This window comes from Pteropus vampyrus, unplaced genomic scaffold (genome assembly GCF_000151845.1).
Source record: "Pteropus vampyrus isolate Shadow unplaced genomic scaffold, Pvam_2.0 Scaffold11, whole genome shotgun sequence".
Taxonomy (NCBI): Eukaryota; Metazoa; Chordata; class Mammalia; order Chiroptera; family Pteropodidae; genus Pteropus; species Pteropus vampyrus.
The window spans coordinates 446,889-469,787 of NW_011888792.1; the positions used below are offsets into that span (position 1 = coordinate 446,889).

General features: G+C 35.5%; 1 protein-coding gene across 1 annotated transcript in view; it reads right to left on the reverse strand.

The window, feature by feature from the left end:
• Positions 1-1,733: 1,733 nt before the first annotated feature.
• The window catches only part of DMGDH (dimethylglycine dehydrogenase), a 61,386-nt gene continuing 40,220 nt past the window's right edge, over positions 1,734-22,899 (reverse strand). The window contains exons 15-16 of the mRNA XM_011377285.1: positions 8,282-8,416; positions 1,734-2,461 (exon numbers count right to left, since the gene is read on the reverse strand). Of these exons, the coding sequence (XP_011375587.1) occupies positions 2,246-2,461; positions 8,282-8,416 (351 nt within the window). The 3' untranslated portion in view covers positions 1,734-2,245. The remainder of the gene's footprint in view (positions 2,462-8,281; positions 8,417-22,899) is intronic.

Sequence of the window (22,899 nt, forward strand, 5' to 3'; positions counted from 1 at the left end):
GCTTTTGCAGTTCCAAGAAAGTTTCCAAGCTCAAGAGAAGAACAAGAGAAGAACTATAACTTACCATCACATTCTTGAGAACATTTTTTTCTAAGCTGTAAACATGACTCCTGCACGTCACTAGGATACTTTCAGGCATGCTGGTTGTTTGCTGTCCATAGCTGATACTAATCATAGGACCATTCCTTGGAGGCCTCTCTGAGTATATGGTCCACTTTCCAGAAGATAGTGGTTTTAACAGGCTCTTTTTAGTCAAGGTTCTCACCTAAGATAGGCCAGTAGGAGCTGAGAGCTTCAAGAAATGGTCTTTCACACTCTCTGTCTCTCTTTCAGGGCCTCTCTCCTTGTTAGGAACTCTCCTCACCACAAAGCTTCTAGGCCTCTCTTTCTATGCATCTTTTCAGCTTTAGCTTTTAGTACTAATCAGGTTATTCTCTGATGGTTCCTAGTTCAAATTTCCATGAAAGGAAATCTGGTTAACTTGACTTATCTTTCCATAGCCAGGTTGTGTTGTAGGTCATTGGTCAGCCTCTGGATTGGCTGATGCCAAACCTGGTACCTGGGTAGAAGTGGGGTACTGGAGTGACCTACAAAACCGAATAGCACCTGACATACAACAAAAGAAGGAATGAGGGCAACTTCTAAAGGAAACTAGTATGTAAATTTCTTTTATATACTATAGGTAGGATTTCTTTAAAAGTATAATCTTCATCTTAATGTTCTATTCTTTTGTTGATCTGTTTTAGTTCTATATTAACTGTATGGCATGAATTTGATGCTGTACTTTCATGATAGCTTGTGATTATAGCATCAAAAAAACTGGAAAAGCCTATTTTGCAGAAGAGAGATCCAGTGATAATAAATAGATACTCTAAGGATATAGGACTACAGAAAGACAGAAAATGGGAATTGGGATCTCTTGATTCCCATCCAAAGGCTTTAATGAGTACCTAATAACAGAACTAAGATATATGGTCTGGATAATTCTTGATAATTAGGAAATGTTCATTACCAAAGGGATTTCCTCCTTTTCTTATTTAAGAGGACATGTCAAACAGGCATGAATGGCATGTTGAAGAGTTCTAATATATGATTACTTTTATGAAACATTTAAAATATTGCTAAAAACATTTCAAAACTTGCTAAAAATATGAAACATTTCAAAACTTGCTAAAAATTATTTGAAAATCTATTCTAATTACAGAATCTTATTATGCTTCACATTCAGCTTTATTTAATACCATGGAAATGTTCAATAAATGTATACCGAGTGTATAACAAATTATAAATGATAAACTACCTTTAATAAAAATTTTTATTTACTCAAACTAAATCCAAATAATTTCCAGAACTATACCAAAGAATTATTTCTAATTGGATTTTTTTCTTACTGTTTACAGTGTTAAGGGCAATGCTGTTAGCTTTTAAGCTCTTGTTTGACCTGTTATGTCAAATGCTTTGTGAAATGATATTCAGAATGGCACAATGTGATGTCAACTTGCATTAATTCTTTACCAAAGAGAGGTGTTCAGTATTCAAACAGTGTTTGTACTGGCACAATCTATGTTTCAGCTTCATTTCAGGTTTCCAAGTATCACTTCCTTTGGAAGACTGTTCGTTTTTGCAAATTCTCTTCTAAAACAACCTTTGAAAGGACAATAATAACATCCCATAAAGCTGCTTTCAGGGAAGTCATTAAGAAAATAAATATTTCAGAGAATTAAAGAAAATGTTATATATCAATATTAAATTTTACTATTTCCATCATAAATATATTATGAAAAATTAAAACTATTCCTAAAAATTAAAACTAAGAAAATATTTTCAATACAGTGAATCCATTAACAGTATTGCATTTGTTTTTATGTAAAATGTAATTTATTAATTTTTTTCAGCTAATAAGAACCATATGCATATATTCCTAAAATTATATAATATCTTCTAATTCAGTTTTAATAATAATTGTTTAACATCTAAATGTTTTATCGATTGAATTTCATAAACAACAATATAGGAGAAAAAAACATTCATTTCGAATTTCTTCATTTGAAATAACAAAATAAATCATTAATTCATTATGCTATCTTGCTTGGAAAACAGGAGAAAGGTTTTAGTAAATTTCTTAATCTAGATTTTGGTGATTTTGAAATGAATTCTTGATTTCCCCTATTCCCTCACAAGTCAATTATAATTTTGAGTATAGTCATATAACAACCATAGTTCCGTTGATTGCTGAAGGTCTTTTTCAAATTTTTTCCTTTCCATCTTTTTTCTGAAGCCGGTTTCTGGTTGGTTCCGTCAATACCAAAGGTTCTTGTATGATGATTGCTGGGTAATGTTTGCCTAATAGTTCAACTTCCACTTGTTGTCCTACCTTACTTAGCTCTACAGGAACGTACGCGAAAGCCAGACTCTTCTGGATGCTGTAACTGTAGCTTCCAGACGTCGTATTGCCAACCACCTGAAACACAAGACCCGAACCTCTCCAGCATCTCGGTCACATCTCTGTGCTCCTCCTCTCCAGCTAAAAACACTTAAAATATAAGTTCAACTTACAAGCTGAAAGTTTTATGATATGCTGTATGTGTGTATAACACCAGGAAAAAAACTTCACTTTTTTGAGAAAATTAATTAAAATTATGAAAGTAATTCTCAAAGTATCTATACTACTTTGACATTTTCCATTTTTAAATTATAATAACACCTAGTTCCTTAATACTTGGCAGTATTTTGCTCAGTTTCATGCCAAGAGATCTAATAAGAGGAAGAATGGATTATTTTCATATTAAACTTAAAAAAATTCTCTTCTATTATCGAACTAGCATGGCAATAGTAAAAACAAGGAAGAAAATCTAAAAACTCAAATGCAAACTTAGTCAACTGTCTCTGTTGGGGTTCAGAAAATGATCTGCTAAAACTGTGCTAAATTAAACTTTTTATTAATTTATAGTCAATGTGAACATTCTCGAGTATTTAATAATTCCTGGCAATTGCAAGACATTTAAGTAAATGTCACTTTAACCCTCTTTAGCTCTACCATGTACAAAACATTTTGCTAGATAGTCTAGAGAATTAGTAGAGGCCTGATTTCTACTGTCAATAAGCTTCTAGCCTCTTTGAGGAATTAACACAGAGATACAAGAAAATGTAACCAGAAAGTCAAGGCCATCAACATAATTAAGCCAGGATTCGTCCTACACTTTGAAGATGGGTGAAATTTGGTAGGTAGCGGTGGGAGATGAAACCTTCCAGGATGAGTGGAGATGTGAGTTAGGTGTGAACAATCCAAATTGAGGATGCAATAGGATAACTTGGGATGGCAAACCAAAGAAAAATATTGAACAAGGTATCAAAACTTGGGAGATGAAAACAAAAGCTTTATGCTACAAAACAAAACAAAACAAAACAAAACTATATAACAAGCCTGATTTAGAAGATAAGAAGATTAGTAGAAACCAGATCTAAAGTAAAGGATGAAAGAGAAGGAAAAGTAGATTAAAATGCAAGAAAAAATAAGATACAGACATGCCAAGTTAAAACACCACATTTAAAAATGTAAAAGGAAGACAACAAAAGCAAACATGATTTATAGCCCAACTCAACATGGCTTCTTCTGGCTACACAACATTACACTAATCCTTACAGTCTTGCACAGTGGGCTGTTCATAGCTGGTGCCCAGAAACATTCATGCGCATGAATCAGCCTGGTGATCTTTCAGCTGCTTCAGCAAAGAATCCACTAGAGTCAACAGTCTTATTATAGCATATCTAGTCTTTTAGATGCTAATACATCTGTGCCATTAAATACAGACTCCTATCTCTGTAGCTCCAGTTTTTAATTATCTCATTGAAATCGCAAATCCAAAGCTCTCCACATCATTTCTGAACTAATGGTGAGAACTGATTGATTAAAAAAAAAAAAAAACCAAAACTCTATCATGAAGGCATTCATTAGTAAAAGCTTCTCTCTTGCAAATTATTAACTGCCAAAATATTGTTGAGATACACATGTTTTAAAATTGCTTTTCTCCTTTAGATCATAGTTAAATGATATAAGACAGTGATTCGGGTCAGGGAAGTCAGAGTTTTGATCATTGCTTCATGAAAAACTGTCTTGGTAACTTGGGTTTCACTTCCCAGTCTGTAGATCAGAGATTTGTGTTTGGAGCTCTGGGAAACTTAACCTGATTTGCTTGGGCATCTTAAGAAAACAGGAAAAGGCCTGAGCAAGTCTCAGCCAAATCCCCTAACTCACTGGATCAAAATCCCACAGTGGCTCTTTGAAGACCGTGTACACCATTTCTTCAGGCCTCCCCATCTCTTAAAATCCCAGCAGTGATTGTCTTGCAGTTATTTCTGCATTATTAAGTTAAAGAAATAGTATATTTATTTTGTGAATACTATTTTTTTTAATAAATTTATTTATTTAAGTTAGTTTCAAGTATACAGTACATTGGTTAGACATCTATAATGTTCATAAAACGATCCCCCCAATAGCTCCCTCCCTCCCATGGCCCTCCACTTAACCGTCATATTAATGCTAACTGCATTCCTTCTGCCATGCTCCCCGTGCCCAACAATCAACTACTAATTTGTATTTTTTTAACCCTTCACCCCATTCTCTCAGCCTCCCAACTCCTCCCCTCTGTCTACCACCAAATTGTCCACTGTATTTGTGAGTCTGTTTTTGATTAATTTGTTCTTTTTGTTCCTTAGATACCGCATATAAGTGAAATCATATGGTATTTTTCTTTGTCTGACTTATTTCATTCAATATAATAACCTCTAGGTCCATCTATGTCATTGCAAATGGTAGCATTTCATTTTTTTAATGGCTGAATAATATTCTATTGTATATATGAACAATAACTTCTTTACCCAATTGTCTGTTGATGGGCATTTAGGTTGCTTCCATATCTTGGCTATTGTAAATTGTGCTGCCATGAATATTGGAGTGCATAGATCTTTATGAATTATTGTTTTGGTTTTCTTTGGATAAATACCCAGAAGTGCAATTGCTGGGTCAAGTGAATGCTATTTTAAAATATTTATTGAATGCTTTGCTTTTGTTAGATTACTTTCACTTCTCCATTAATTTCTCTCTATTCTCAGAGTTAGTAGCCCAGAGGGTTTTTTAGAAGTCTGGCCTTTCCTCGTATCCTATTACTAAATCTCCAGGGAAAGGTTTTTCCTAGCATAAATGTTATATTGTTCTACCTTAAAAATCTTCCAGATTCAATGAAATCCATTGCTTCTTTTTGCTCAGTGAATCACAAAAACACCTTCCCTCACCTTCTGCCTAGTAGATTCTCATTCTCATACTCTTTGTGAAATCAAACAGTGGCCTTCTTACCAATATAAACGAGCCTCATTTATTTTTAGCCTTTTCTCATTCTTCTCTTATGAGACATAAAGACTCCTCTAACAGACTTAGAGAAGATTATATAGTAAAAGGCCTTTGAAGGAGGTAACGAAATTTAAATTGAATGATATATTGCATTTCTTTGGCAGTCTCTGTGTGTTTTAGTTTGTAATAATGAAAGAGACTTTCTAAATTCTCCAAACTTCCTTCCTCAAAAAACTGTTCTTCAAAACTTACTTCCCAGCAAAACTGCTTTTATAACTAAAGAAAGCCCTTTCCATTCTCACCTTTATGTCTTGATTTTTTAAAATTAAATTTCATTACCCACTCTAACATTATCCCTCTAACATTATCCACCTCCCAAATTGACTTTATTTTTCTCCAGGGGACAAATCACTCTCTGACATGCCATTTATTTATTATGCTCATTGCCTATCTCTCCCTGCCCTGGAATCTAATCTCCATGGGGGAGGAGATTCTTGCCTATTTTGCTCACTGTAGCATCCCTAGTACATAGAATATTGCTAGCACATAGTAAACACTCAATAAAACCTTGCTGAATATATAAATACTTTTGTAACCTATCTCTAGCACTGGAAGAATGGAAGCCAAATCCTAAAGGCAGTACAAGGTCCAGACAAAGTCAGGAAATAAAAAAGCAAACTATTTGATATCATTCTGCAGTATAAAAAGGATCAAAAGGGTCATCCGCATGATAAAATGATCACCGTACTAAGCACCAAAGAGCAAACAAGTAGTTATCAGGAATTTAACAGATATATTATTAATAAAGGACTGTACGATTGGATTAACATCTCTGTACGCAGATGGCATATAACATCTCTGTAGGCAGATGGCATATAGTTTACATGCTGTATGGTTCAAAGATGAACCATACAGCATGTAAACTCGGTGCACAGAGATAGCAAAGAAAATAAAATTCAAAAATGGAACTTGGTTTTCCAGTGTTTTTTTTCCCCCAGCTTTGAGATATAATGACATATAACATTGTATAAGTTTAAGGTACAGGTTTCCAGTTTTTTAAACTTTAACTTGGGTATCATGATAGTTAAGATGGCTAAAAATCTGTCAGTCATCGTAGTTGATGTGAGGTCGCACACAGAATATTGTAGCCTCACCTCTCTACCATTTCATGGCCATGTGAAACAGTTGGTGGAGGATGGGCATTGAATGTATTAAGAAGACTGAGAAAGCTAGATGAGAATAGAGTGAAAATGTAAAACAAAAGAAAGATGAGGAGGGGGAAATGTAATGACTAGGGGAAAATTAATTATAGATAGAGAGAATTTTAGACATTATTTCTTCCAACGGCTTCATTTACAGATGAGAAAACTGAAGCTCAGAGAGGCTAAGATCAGGTCGAGCAGTTAACTCATGGCAGAGGTGGTTATCAGTGGAAATTGTAGACAGATTTGAAATTGGAGGAAATGCCTAGGAAGATAAGAAGGCTAACCCAGAGACTTAGAACAGAAAGAAGAAGGGAGACAGTGAGATAAGAGTAGAGACGGTTCAAACAGAAGAACAAACTCAGCACCATGAAAGGTGAGGCGTTTGAAAGAGCTTAAGATCTGAGAAAAGTTTGTTGGCTTCATAATGTCTGATAACATCCACTTACAACTCAGATGTGCAAGAAATGTGGGTATATAATTAAGTGCTGGAGAGACTACAGTGGGACATCAGCAGAGACAGAGAAGAGAGCAAACTGCAGTATTCAACATGGCTTAGAAGAAAGGATAAGCAATTCAAAGTTCAACTATACCTGGATCAGAAATCAGCTCCTTCAATCATGAGCTGTGTAACCTCAAGCAAGTTATTTCACCTTTCTGAGCCCTAAAGCCTCATCAAAACAATCAGCCTTCTTAAAATGAAGACGATCATACATATCTGGGAATGGTGTGGTAAAATTAGATGAGAGAGTACACGAAAAACATCCAGCACACAGTAGGAATTCTGTAGACATTAGTTCTATGTCAAAGTGACTCAGGTCCCAGCCTAAGTGGCCATTTCTTTAGTAATCCAAAGGCTGATTTGATGCCATTGGCTTTCCCCACCTTCAGGTTCTTTTTTCACTGAAGAGTTTGGGAAAATGGAAACAAATATCAAGCAGGCTGCAATGTGTGAGAAAAAATCCAGGCATGGAATCTCTTTGAGGCTTTGGGTGTTAACCAGGCAGACTCTGTTCGACATGTTGTTGTTTAGATGAAGGCCCTGTGCTCATCTCATGATTTAAGCTGAGTTCCCACCTGCCTGATAACACCAGCCAAAACACAACAAAATCTTGAACTAAATTGGGGTTTACAAATAGCTGTAAAGAGTGGAGACAATGAAGTCTTATGGGTGAGTTATCTGGTTTTACGGAATACCAATAGAGAAATGAAACATTCCAAAGTGAGAAGGTAATTTTACTCTTCCTGAAGAATCAAGTGGTTTCTACATTTCATTTTACTTTTTTAAGGTTTCACTTTCCAGATGTTTTCAATTGGAAATATTTTTCTGCTAAGTGCTAAGGTTAGAATTGCCTACTTCTGGAAGAAGTTAAATGTGAACACCAAATTCTTTATAAAACCGATCTCTTGCATTCACAGATATGGATGTGGTGAGCAAGTAGATGATTTTATCCATTAAATCATACGTTACTCATTGTCCCATGTATTTCAGGTCCTTGGGTTTATTTTCTTTAATCATAGCATATAGAATTTTACGTTTTCAAGAATGAATAGCATTTCATTTTCTTTTAAGTTAATTAATTTCTGTTTCTTGAATGTCAGCTCAGAAATCAAAAGTGTGTCATCCCACCAATAGATAAATAGCAAAAACTCTAAAAGGAAACAGAAACAAGGAGAGTTTCTGTTGCAGAAAAACAGCAGAGGCCCGGGTCACAAACTCCTTAGTACTCACCTTGCCATCATACCAGACGCTTTCATTTCCCTCTGGATCAGCATCGTCCGTTGCCAAGGTGAGGCAGACCAGTCTCCGTTTCAGCCCCTTGGCTTTAATCTGTTTCAGTGCTTGCTTTCCTATGAAGTCCGCTGGCTGTAGGAATCCAAGATAATGATGATGAATGAATGCTCAGATGCTGTGACAAGGTTAGAGATGCAAGCATTTAAATTTGTCTTTGCTATTTTCTCGCCAATTACACATTCAATAAAAATACAGATTGGATCAAATGTCTAGACAAATATTTCTTAGTCCTCAAATGACAATATCAGCCACCTATTCCTTCAGAATAGGTTAGATTTAAGGGTGATAACTTGTGATAACAATTTCACCAGAACCACCTATGCAGAAAAACCGAGAGCATGATATTGCAATGGTGGATTATGAAAGTGACCCTTGTATCTAATGGTTCTGGACAGTGGTAATGGCTGACGGTGAGCAAAGCACTACTCAGTTTCCACCTATAGTAAGCCTTTTACAAAAAAGATATTTGCTTTTTTTGAAATGTGATGCAAAACAACCCCAAAATGCCACATATTATTTTTCTTCTTCAGAATATTGGTCTGGAAAATGCGTTAACCTATTGGGTTGCACTCATTAGTTCATTCAGGAAATGTACCGAGCCCTTACTGCGTGTGAGGCATCATGAGAGGCCCTGTGTGGGTTACAAAATTAGTCAGACATTTTGATCAAAGAGTTTATTCTCTAATATTGCACTATTCAAACTTTTTTTTTCTCCTTCCATGCTACACAAGACAGATGACATTCCTATTCCTGATACATTCCCCTGGGCAATTCAGGGTTATTCTCAATGCAATGCAAGTGAGTGAGAGTGACACTGTCACAGGGATAACCTTGAATCAATCCATTCTTATGTGTTAAAAAAGTAGGAATCATGTAAACTTCAGGACTTTCACATTTATTAATAACACCTTACAACAAACAGGTGAGCAATGAGTCCTCAGTGGAGACACTTGGCAAACAAAGGAGAAACAACTTTATCCAAACAGAATGCCAGGGACATTAGTGAGCGTGAGAAACCAGCCAGAGGCTAAGAGCAGCTGGAATGCCAAGGAGGGAGCGCTGGGGTAAGGCTTCCACATAAGTGTACCCAAACGAGCATCTCTTATTTTACAGGGAAAAAAGGAATTTGTGATATAAAAATCACATCTCTGTGAATGAGATTTAATTAGAGATTACAATGTGGAAATAAAATTCTCAAAACAGTTCTCATATACAGACTAACTACTCCCTTAAAGAAAAGAAACAACTTTAATTTCTTCATTGGCCAAAGAAGAAAGGAAACAATATTTCAAGGTCAAAATTTCCTCTGCCACCACCATCATTTAGGCTTTATACAGCTCTTTCTGCACATTAAACATTTAGAATTGAGTACAATAAGTTTCCTGACTTCTCAGTGAAGTAGCAGGAGGAGGAGTCCTCACATTCTCTGCCTGAGATCCCCAGTTCACTCCTTTACTAACTCAGACCTTCTATGACAGGCCTGCAGTGAAGTACGATTTCTATGGATATCGCAACTTTAAATTGCTAACCCACACAGAAAGCTAAAGAAAGTTTCCATTGACCAAGGTTAAAATAATTGCAAAATGAAAGTCCCTTTTCCCATTGCGATCCAGATGGTGAGAACCAACTGCAAAGCTTTATTATGAAGCCAGATAAAAACTCAAAGACTGGACCCTATGTTATTTAAGACAGGACTACTAGAGAAAAAAAAAAACCCACAGGAAGAGCTGGATTCATTTGAATTCATATGTAGGATAAATTCATGATAACAAAAGTCATAACAAACCAAAGTTCATTATAGTTAAAACATGTATAACTAAATAAAGAACTCTTATAACAACAATTTTTTTTTGCTATCTTTTTAAAAGAAGACTTTTAAAAGAAGACTGGATAAATGATGACAAGGGGTGCTTTTTAGAATCCTTGTCTAGTCTCACATTTTTTGTGTGTGGAAAAGCACTTAGAACAATACTGAGTGGCCAATGCACTGTAGATAGTGTGATGTGTTATCTCCTGTTATGGAATCTGAATATTTACTATTAGAAATTCATTTAGATTTTGAAGGTTTTGAGTCTTCCAGAGTCCCTATTAAAGAATTTTCTTTAAATTATTTACTCAGCCATTATTATCCCTCTGCTGTGTATCAGATACTGTGTTAGACACCAGGTGTTCAGAGCTATATAGAACATGGTCTTACAGCTTCTGGGAGGCCCCTGCGGAGATGTGACCCCTTACTCTCCACATCACAATGTGCCCAGTCCTGCAATTATTATATCTCCTCAACATTTCAACATAGCAAAGGAAAAGAGAAAAATGTGAGGTTACTGGAAAGATGGTAGAACATTACACATGGTAGCATACAAATCAGCTATACCAATTTGAAACTTGAATCAATGTTGGTTCTGTTTGTTCTATGAAAGTGTAAAAATCACATTTTGTAAGTTTAAAACAAAGAATGCCTAATGTGTGGAGGCAGAAATGCAAACGAACAGATGCTATGACAGGGGTCTGTACAGTGGGGCCTCAAGAAAGAGTAAGATTAATTCTACCTTCCTGGGAGAGCAGGGCTGGGGCAGCATTCTGTCAGCGACAATTCTGTTGGGGAAGTTGCTTGAACTGAGTTGTTAAAGGTGAAATTTCATAATAACTATTGTCTGCATACCCTTTCCAAAAGTCCTTATACTTACATTATAATTTAATCTTTACAAGAACCCACAGATTGTGGATTTGGGAGTCTAAAAAAGTGAATTAGCCAAAGAAATGAACAAACTGGTTAAGAATCAAGATCTCAGGAGTCCCAGCTCTGTTATTTTCATCTGCTTAAAGATGACTTCACTGAGCCGCTTAAGCCAATGTCTGCTACACCTTTGGAGGGGCTGTGGTGAAAGCGGCCATAACCGAAGCTTTCAGAAATGGGTCCTTGTGGGGGTGCTGGACCAGTGCTATTGGCACAGGTGCCGGAAGTTTTGGGGGCAACAAGATGTGGGCAACAAGAAGGGGAGCCTAACTTATCTTTGGCAAATTCACAATTTTACCAAAGTCTAAGCAGGAACATAACGTATCAGCTAATCACAAGAAACAGAGAAAAGGGGGAGAACTCCATAATACTTCCTTTAGAAGAGAAAAATAAAAGTAATAAATTTTGTAAAAAATAAATACTATTAATAAATAATCTTTACAATTTATTAAACCCTTGCTATATGCCAGACACTGCTGAGCGCTTTACATTCATGAGCTCTTTTAATCCTCATAAGATAATTTTATCCCCAGTTTATGAAAGAGAAAGGCCCTGCAAAGTTAGGGCTCAGTTATATGGTTATATAACTCGGCACCTTTAGATTTTACCCATACATTTTTTTTAAATAATTGTACCTGGGGACTATCATTGGAAGACATGGCTGATGTAAATACTCTAAAAAATATTTCTTTTAAATTGTTTATAGGTAGCTTGAGCCTGTTTTGAAATAATTCACTACACAATAATATTTATGTACTACATGAAAGGATATGAAAATACCCTGAAGGTTAATATTAATGATATTTGACATCTATATCTGTATATCTCTGAATTAGGAAGTGATCTTGTCTACAATACCATCCCCACACATGAATGAAAACAATACTCTAACAAATGACAAACAAAAACCTAATTAAATATAAGGAACACATTCTTAAAACACAAATAAGAAGTGACACCTGCCCCTTGAGACAATTCTCCCTTTCCAAGCTAACTCTGTGTCTGATGTGGGAAGATTTAAAGTGGGGCAATGGCTTTTCATTCTCGTTTTACTTGGCTTTCCTCCCAAGATTGTAGATTTTACTCTATAATTTAGTTATTAATTATAAATGACAGGAAGTGTGTCTGAAGGTAAGTGCTGTGATTAAAACTAGTGATTTCAGGATGACCTGAGAATAGAAATATATTTCTTTAATGAGTCACTGCCAAATTAACTATATAAATAGCTATTAATGTCTCTGAGAAACATAAATTTCTGGGGCACTGAAACTATAGCTTAAAAATAGTCTTGGCTTATATTTTTTAATTTATTCATTTTAAAAAGCAATAAGAGCTATTAAAATAGCCACCTGTAATACATACTAAATATAACATCCATATAGATGAAAATATTAAGTAGATTTTAAGTAAAATGTAATTACTCATCTCTTATTAGCTCTTTAAAAGTACACATATTAGCTAAAAATACACGGAAATGAAATAAATTAAGCTAGTACATTTTTGGTCATGACTCTCAGGGCAATGGAGAGTTCTCAGATGTAGTTAAAGTCAAATTTAATAGCAGCAGGAGAAGGAAGGTTCTGATACAGAGTCAGGATAGTGAGCTCTCATTGACCAGGAGAAAAATTATAAAAACCTAGTTTGAGATCCTTTCTGTTTCATATAATGAGTCAATACCCCTCAGAAAATTCAAGGAAGTCATCAGTTAGGCCAAAATTCCTTTAACCTAAATGTCAAAAGTTTCCAAAGGCATAAGACAATCAGCATAACATCCTGGGCCCCAAGAAAGCCCCGCTTAGAAACCAGGCACAGCATTGACTGTGAAATTTTGCTCCTGCACTTACAGCTGGGGAGAGAGTTGCAGAGAGACCCACTGGTCACCAGTTACTATAAGTGGCAGAACAGAGATGAAAATCCAGGTGACAGACTTCTGCCACTGGCCCTTAATACTTTCCGAAAAACTTTCTCATTTAAAATGGGGCTCAGGAATCATGATTTTAAAACAATCATGATGGGAACCCCTTGGTAAAGCATGTGGCCATTACTAACCTAAGGTCTATGTAAATCTGCGCTTGTCTCACAGTCAAACTGATAAAGTTGTATACTGGATTCCATCACTTGGGTGCATGCATCAACTGACTCACCATTCTATCAAAACAAATTATACCATCATTCATTTTATATTCACATAACTAGAATCATCGAAGTTCTTAAGCAGACAGAAAACAGTCCAATCTCATTTTTCATATGAGAAAATTAAGGCCCAAAGTTAAGTGTCTTGCCTGAGGTGACAAAGTGAGTCAGCATCAAATATTGAACCTGGGCTTCTTAACTCTTTTTTTTTTTCCCCACTAAGCAGAGCTTCACAATATTCCACATAAGTTTATAATAATCACAATGTCAATATCTCTTTATTAGCAAAATGTTAAATTATTAGTTTAGCAACTCAAGTACATTATTATCAGCTGGAAATGAATACTCCCACATACACATAGTTTTCATTCTCTGCTCTTGGCAATTAAAAAGAAATAGCTCATCTAGCACTGTTCTAACCAAAATTACTAATCATTTAAGTATTCCTTCTCAAAAAAAAATCTTTAATGCATTAGAAAAGGAACTCTATTAACTACAAGGTGGGGATAAAAAGAAACCTGGAGAAAATATTTAAAATATTATTCCTAAGCCAGGCTAATAATTAGGTTAATTAGCACTCAAAACAAACTATATTTTTTAAAACTAAAGTCTCCCCCATTACATGTGTTTTATGACTTTTACTAGATTCAATATCGAAGATGATATTTACTTTTCAGTTTTTGACTCTAATGATTCAAAGTAAAACTGGGGAATAGATCTGTGGCTTTGTCAGATGTTCTTTTATGTTTAACTGCATTAGCAATGATTATAACAGAGTTTTCATAATAGTTTTCTCTCTCTAAAGAACAACTGCCCTTTTGGTGTTTTAAATATAGCAAACATGCTTAGTTATTATTATTAAAGGAAATGAGGAAAACATGAAGAAATGAGACCTCACTAGGGACCCAAGATTTTTCTTGCTGGAATCTTCAAAACCTGAAAAGATTTTATCTATAGCTCTTTTTTCCCTAAAAGATTTTAGATTCAATTCAGTTATGGAAGGGAACTAACACTTATGGAGGTGCTGAATTTTCTTGATCTCATCTATACTTAAACTTATGAGCTGGATATTTTGTTCATTTTACAGATGAGAAAACTGAAGTACTTATAAGTTAAGCAACTTATTTAGTTTTAGAACCAGTAAGTGTCAGAGCCATTATTCAAACTCTTCAACAAATACTTACTAAGCTCCAATGAATTATCAGACACAGTGCTAGCCCTAAAGATCTTTGGCCTCTGTCCTCAGGAAGCTCACAGTCTAGCTGAGAAAGCAGCCAGTATTATGTGATACAGTGTGGCAAGTACCTCAGTAAGGTAATTAAAGGGTGCTATAGAAGAGGGGTTCCCAACATGCCCCTGGCTTTAATTACCACCTATTATATGAATTATCCAAATCCATAATTTCTGGAGCAGAGGTCTCCAAACCCATGTGCTCAGCTGCTGTCTGATTTCTCTACTGGGCTGTCCCATAGCCCCAAAACACCACAAGTCCTTCCAATCTCCCAATCAAACTCCTCCTGTGTTTACTAGTTCATTAATGGTATCCTAGATCCTTCTCTACACTCCCTTCACGTGAAGTCCCTTGTGTGGTCTCCATTCTACCTTCTTAATATCACTCACACCTCTTTCTTCTCCATCTTATGACCACTGCCTTAATTGAAGCCCTTGACATCCCTCCACTGGATTTCCTCAATAATTGGGAAAGTGATTTCCCAGTCGCCAGGCTAATTCCCTTTTAATCTGTTTTTTTAATCACTAGAGTGTCGCTCCTTACTCAAAATTCTTCAATGTCTTCCCAGTGTCTCCAGGATACACCCAAATTCCTTAGCCTCATGGATGAGACCCTTGATGATGAGGTCCCAGTACTTCTCCAGCATCCTTTCTTGACGCTGCTTTCAACAACAAAATATTTGCTGTTACATGCCAGCCCTGAACTAGGTGTTGGAGATAAAATGGTAGAGAAAACACATTTTATATTGCTAGAAACTATACTTAAGAAGTTTATGTTCCATTTGAAAGAAAAATAAACAAAATAATTGCAAGCTGTAACACATCCTATAAGGAGGATGTAGGTGCAAATTTTCTTTTTAAAATTATCAAGTAAAATCCAACAATATCAAAAACATAATATATTACTAAGTGGGCTTTATTTCAAAAAGGAAAAGTTGGGTTAACATTTGAAAATTAATAAATGCAATTCACCATATAACAAAAGAAAAAAGAAAAAAACATATGATTATATTAGTATATGCAGAAAAAGCATTTGCCAAAATCTAATATTCTCGATTAAAGAAAAAAACTTTTAGCACTACGAATAGAAATTAATGTCCTCAATGTGATAAAGAGTATCTTTGAAAAACCTATAGCTATCATCATATTTATAATGAAAGACTGAATGCCTTCCACTTAAGATCAGGAACAAGATAACGATATCTGCTTTCACCAATTCTATTTAACTTAGTTGAAGGAGGTTTTAGCCTGTATAACAATGCAAGAAAAAGAAATAAAAAGCATACAGATTTAAAAAGATTAAGAAAAACTTATTTATAAAACACTTATTTTTATAAAACATGATTATCCATGTAGAAAATCCAATGGAATCTACAAAAAAAAAGAACTATAAAAAAGTACTAGAACTATTGAGTTTAGCAAAGCTACAGAATACAAGATCAATATACAAAAAACAGTTGTTTTCTGTAGTAGCAATAAACTGAAAATTGAATTAAAAATACCACTTATACCTTGCTTTTGAGTTGGAAGACTTGAATTGACCTATAGATACAATGCATTTCCAATCAAAATCCCAGTAGGACTTTTTTGTATAAATTGACAAATTGATTCTAAAGTTTATGGACATTCAAAGGATGTATAATAGCTAAAATAACTTTGAAATCTAAAAACAAAGTTTCAGGGCTATCACAACCTGATTTAAGCTACAGTAATCAAGCCAGTGTGGTAGTGGTATCAAGACAGACAATATACTGATGCTCCTTGACTTATGATGGGGTTATGTCCTGATAAACCCATAAGTTGAAAATCTAAGTCGAAAATGTATTTAATACACTTAGTCTACCAAATATGATAGCTTAGCCTAGCCTACCTTAAACATGCTCAGAATCCTTACATCAGCCTACAGTTGGGCAAAATCATCTTGCTGCCTCTGCCCAGTATCACAAGAGAGAATCGCTAGCCTGGGAAAAGATCAAAATTCAAAGTACACTTTCTATTGAATGAGTATTGCTTTTGTACCATAGTAAGTTGAAAAATAGTTAAGCAAACATTTGTAAATTGAGGGCCACCTGTAGATCGATAGGACACAATAAAGTCCCTACCTAAACATATATGGACAACTTATTTTTAACAACAGTGTAAAGGCAATGCAATTCAGAATGTATACTCTTTTCAACAAATGGTTCTGGAAATAATTGGATGTTTGTATGCTAAAAAATAAACTTCATATCTTGCACCAGATACAAAAATTAAGTAAGAATGACTCAAAGGCCTAAATGTAAAAAGATAATAAAACTTCTAGGGAAAACAGCAGAAAATCTTTGTGATTTTGGGACAGGCAAAGATTTCTTAGATACAACACCAACAGCATGATCCATTAAAAAATAAATCGATAAGGACTTTAAAAATTCAAAAATTAAAACTTTCTGTTCTTTGAAAGACATTATTAAACAAATGAAAAGACAAACACAAACTAGGAAAAAATATTTGCAAAGCATGTATCTGATAAAGGACTTGTGCCTTGTATATATAAAGCACTTTCGAAACTAAAATAAATAACTAACTAACTAAATAAATAAATAAATAAATAAAGAGTAAAAGAGTTGACCAGACACTTCACATTAAAAGAGATAGGAATGGTAAACCAGTACATAAAAAATGTTCAACATCAAGTCATTAAGGAGAGAAATTAAAACTGTGATGAGATAACACTACCTCTCTCTCAGAATAACTAAAGTTAAAAGGACACAGCTAGAATGAGGGGAAGGATGTAGAGGAACTGGAACTGGTGGGAATATAAAATATAAAATGGTACACTACTTTATAAAATAGTTTCTTAAAAAGTTAACAGATATCTGCCACTTTATCTAGCCATTCCACTCTTAGGTATTTACCCAAGGGCAAAAAAAGCTTGTGTCCATACAAATACTTGAACATGAATACTCATAACCATTTTATTTGTAATAGCCCTAAGCTGGAAACAAATTGTGGAATATACATACAATGGAATGCTACTTAGTATATAAACTATCTATTGATACACATAGTTAGTATATAAACTATCTATTGATACTCATAGATGAGCCTCAAAATAATTATGCTAAGTAAAACAATTCAGACAAAGAGTATACACAGCATAATTCCAATTATATAAAACTCCAGAAAATGCAAAGTAGTCTATAGAGACAAAATGTTCCTTGGAGGCATGTGGGGGTGTAGGGCTGGTTGGTAGGTACAGCTGCAAAAGGCAACCCTAGTTCTGGGGAATGGTCACCATTTTCATTGTAATACTGGCTTTTTGAGTATTAAAACTTTTAATATGTTGATTTATTGCATGTTTAGTTAAGCTGTTAAAAATAATAAAAATAAAACAAAAGCAATCTAGAGAATTACTTCAATTCATTCCTAGATGAGTTTCATGAACTTCCAAATTATAAAGCAGACAACTAACCAGCGCACTCAAGTTTGTAGAGTGGAAATAGAGTATATTTCATAACAGAAATTAGATATATACGAAGCTAATGATTCAATGGCTTTTAGTTTAATACACTCTGACACATTGTTCAGGAATTATAAACTTTATCTCAGCCTAATATAGAAAAGAGGCATGAGAACTACACAAATTGACTAAATATTAAACCAGTTTTATTCAGAGCCTGCTACATGCTGCTAGACACAGGAAACTGGCTGATCAGCCATATAGCCAGACCACAGGGAACCTACAGGAAGATTTCAGCTAAGATTACAAACAACTATTTCTCTATGCCTATAATATTGCATAGCCAATACCATGAAAGGAAAACAGATATAAATCCAATTTCTCAAACACTGGAGTTCTCATTCTCTGACTCTGAGAGAAGACCACGTCTCTGTCTGTGAAGCATTATTCCTTCTCTAATAAACTTTCCTTTGTCTCTAACCCTGGCCCACTCTTGAATTCTTTCTTGTGCAGAGCCAAGAACCCTCTCTTGGAGGGCATAAGGCTTGAGCCCTGTCCTGCATTAAGCCTAGGTTTTCCTGTTTTTTCTTTCTTTTTTCTTTTCTTTTCTTTCCTTTTATTTATTTATTTATTTTATTTTTTATCATTCAGTGATGGAAATGGGTAAGAGAATAAGAATGGCATAATTAAAATGACACAATTATGGCTCACATAGATAACACAGCAGAATGTCGTCAACCACTCTGTTACTAGTATTTCATAGAATTTTAGATATGCAAGGGAGCCCTTATTTTACAGATTAACAATCCCAGGCACAAAATGAAGTTAAACCACTTTTCCAAGGTCACACAGCTAGAATTTGGTGCTTTTCTTTTCTTTTCTTTTCTTTTTTAATTCACTGCTGCCCAGTTGCAACAACAACAACAAAAAAAAGGTGTGTGTGAGGAAGGTAGAATGTATTAAGGGGCAGCCTAGTCAAAAGTGGTCATGCATCTACTGACTTACTTCCAATTCACTACAGATTCTATAGCACCATCCTCTGACCAGTCCACCTGTTTTTCTGCTTTACTGTTTATTCATAAGAGCACAGCAGGCATGAGATTAAAATAAATAAGACAGTGGTTCTCAATCTTCATTGCATAATAAAACCAAGAATCCCAGAACCTACTCCCATGCCCCAGGCTGATCCAATCGATTGGGTAGGTCAGCGTCCTCAAACTTGAATGTGCATTAGAATCAAACAGAGAGCTTGTTAAAACAGACCTTGGGGCCCCACCCCCAGCGTTTCTAATTTTTGAGGTCTGGGATGGTATTCAACTTGCATTTTTAACACATCTCAAGATAATAGTGATGCTGCTGTTCTGTGAACCACACACAGAACCATTGGGAGTAAGGCATCAGGTAGTCTTTTTAAAGTTTTCCAAGATAATTGAAAATCAAAGGTTTAAAACAATCATTCTCAATCTTTTCTGGAATCGCCTGGGAAATTAAAAAAGAAAATACTGATGCCTGAGTCTCTACCCCAGAGATTCTTTTTAAATTGATCTGAGATGTAGCCTGAGCCTCAGGAATTTTTAAGGCATCACATGATTTAAAAGAATCATACCCCAAATGATTCTAATGTGCAGTCAAGACTGAGAGTCACTGAAAATTTTCTGCCTCCCCGGTTCCTATTACCGCTTATTGGAGTTGGGTACTTTCACCATTAGAAATTCTTCTTTAATTTGTCTGTCAACAAAGATTTATTTCCACTTTGATGTACTAATAATGCTAATATTTATTGAATACTTAGGATGTAGTAAATCTGGTGATAAGCTCTTTGCCATTGTATTGGGTTTTTTTGTTTGTTTTAATTACTGAATAGTTATACTTTCAATAATTTTTCTTCAGAGACCCCGTATTTTCTAGGATCACCATTTTCTTCTAACTTGTGCTTAATATATATGTTACATTTCATTCCAGTTTTACTAGTTAAAAGCCCAAGACAGGAAAACAGAGAGAGAGAAAGGGGTGGAGGATCTTACAGAAAAAAAATATTCTTCTGATCTGTTTAAACACATTACACTTAGTATTTGATTAGCTCTGAATCTTGGCTGGGGTTCTCTGGAAATGGACAAAGATTCAGTAATTCCAAGAGGAAAATTCCAAGAATACTTATGACTCTATCTTAAAGCAGCTGATTTTCCTTTTGTTCTTGATTAAGGTCTTCCATTTCCAACTAAAAAAAAAAAAAAACCTGCTATTTTTTCCCCAAAAAGTAACTTCCTTTGGAAAAAATTCTGACACCATTAAGAACAATGACTTGAGTTGTTTCAGATAAAGGGGTTTTAGTTGAGGAGATTTAAAAGTATACACTACACAAGTATTCAATTATTTTTACCTGTATCACAGTTCTGATGAATGCCTCCTCTGCTTACTCTCCACAAGATGGCACTATTGTGTACTACTAGACAACCCTCCTCATGCAGACCGATATTTTCAGAATTAATGTGAAGAATGGTTCCTACAGCTTTAGTGACTGCAGTACCATTTGTTTCAAGCTTCACGAGATCTGAGAACCATCAGGAATCATGTCTTTAACTTGTAGCCCCGTGGCCTAGCAAGGTGTTTAACAAATAATCCATAATAAATGTTGACTAGACGAATGAATGTGTGCACATACATGTATCTATTTCACTTAGGTCAATGCCTTGGGGGAACTGAGGCTCAAACAATTTTAAGAAGTAAGGAAGGCAACTGCCATCAACCATCTTCCTTTGCTAGCTAAGATTTCTTCAATACTCCATTTTTCTATTCCATAATTTTGTATCAGTTTTGACAAGAACACAGTTCATCCTAATGAAATCCAGTGGTCTCTCTCCTCACCCACTTTTTTCTTTCTTAAAATGGGCAAAGCAACTATTCTTATCCTACTACAAAGCACAAAATTAGTCCCTCTGATTAATAAAGAGCTTGTGAAATGAAAAAAAAACCCACAAAATTAGTTATAACAAAAACATGACTGTCCTGGTATAAATTAATAAAATGTAGTCCATGTAAATTCTATGATACACATTCCTAGAAAAAGAAATTCCTGGGCAGTTATTCAAGGCTGATAAGCTCTTTATGGGAACAGATCTTGCTGGGAAAAGAGGTGGGTGAGAAAGCACAATAATGAGGTCAGAGTTCAACCTGTGCTAACCTAATGACTACACCTCGGTAACTTTACCTCACTGTGCTTCAGTTTCCTCGGCCTCAAATGAGATGGTGGTACTGAGTGATATGCAGGCTCCCCTCCCCCGCCCCCTCAGCTCTGACACAGCCTGCGTCTCTATGTTATAAGATTATGGTTTATACAACCATTATGTAAATGTTTGAGGGCCAAGCAGGGAATTCTACATATAGACATATCTGATTTTATTGCTCAAGGCTCTCCACCAGCAGAAAGATTACAACTTGCTTTATTGCAATACACAAGTATTGAGGCCTTCCTTGCCCTCAATTTGTAAAAAAACGTAACATCTGTGAAGCACAATAAAGTGAAGAACAATAAAACCAGGTATGTCTGTAGGATCTAAAGTTGATCCAACCTATTCACTTATTTAGGAAATTAGCAAACATCACCATGCCTAGGTTGATACTCACTAAACACCTGAATCAACATAATTGAAAAAGACCGGCTCACACAGGTCCGGGTCCTGTGCTATATGGACCTTCACCCAATGAAAACATTAAAAATTAACTTCGTAACACCAGAATGAGAACCAACAATTCAGAAATCATAAAAGCATACCATAAATCAAAATCATCATCTGTTAAAAAACTAACTTAGCTCTGAACAGAGCTTTGGTTATGAAATAATTTAAAAGAACTAATAAACATGCAATTCACACCTCATCTTCATAAGGGAAGTTTTAAAATCCATTTTCACCACAGAGATCATTTATCTACGCCTTATTTCCAAACAATAATACCCAAACACTGAAGTGAAAGAGTCAATTATCTATTTACCTATTGGTGACCAACCACAGAACTTTAGTGCTTTCAAGAGCCAGGCCATTTTTAGCCTTATTTTAAATGGCTAAACTAAGACTTCTGTTATCAGAAGAAGCAAACTGCTGCCAAGCTCTGCTCAGATTCCAGGCACCTGCTTTCCCTGGTCTGGAGGCAGATGGTATATCATAAAAATAAAAGTCATGGGGACTATGTACAGAAAGCTATTCCCTTTAAGACTCTTTAGGAGATTCTTTTTCCTAAAATCTAATACTCTAAATATACATGCTTATGTTAATATCTAGTCAGAATTTGGGAACTGATGCAGGGGCATTAAAGAAATTTCTTAGCTGATTCGTGTGCCTGTATTCACATATTTCCATAAGATGGGAAAACTTGAGCTTATTAGTACGTAAGGCAGGACAGTTTGTTTTTGGAACTCTAACAAGAGTCCTGAACAGCAGCAGCTGCCATTCCAGCCTACGATACTACCATAAACTGCATTTCTGTCAAGGCCTTTTATAACGACTAAGACACAGTTCAGTGGGTGTCCGAGTCAGCTTGTGCTGCTATAACAAAACACCACAGCCTGGGTGGCTTAAACAACAAGAATTTATTTCTCCCAGTTCTGGTGGCTGGAAAGTCCAAGATCAAAGTGCCAGCCAATCTGGTTCTCCTGTGAGTGTCCTCTTCCTGCCTTGCAGATAGATGGCCAGTAGTGAGTTCTGGTCTCTCTTCCTTTCTCATAACACTAATCCCAGCATGGGGGCCCCACCTCATGACCTCATCTAAACCTGATCACCTCCCAAAGGTCTCGCCTCCAAATACCATTACATGGGGGTTAGAGTTTCAGCACATGAATTTTGGAGGGACACAACATTCAGTCCATAACAATGAGATAACCTCATATACATTTATAGGGCTTGTATAGATAAGCTAAGCTGTAATAAATTGGCCTCATAATATGCTTCTCCACAATAATTATGTAGGCTGGTGCTTCTCAAACTTGAGGTGCATCAGAATCCCCTGCAGCTTGCTAAACAG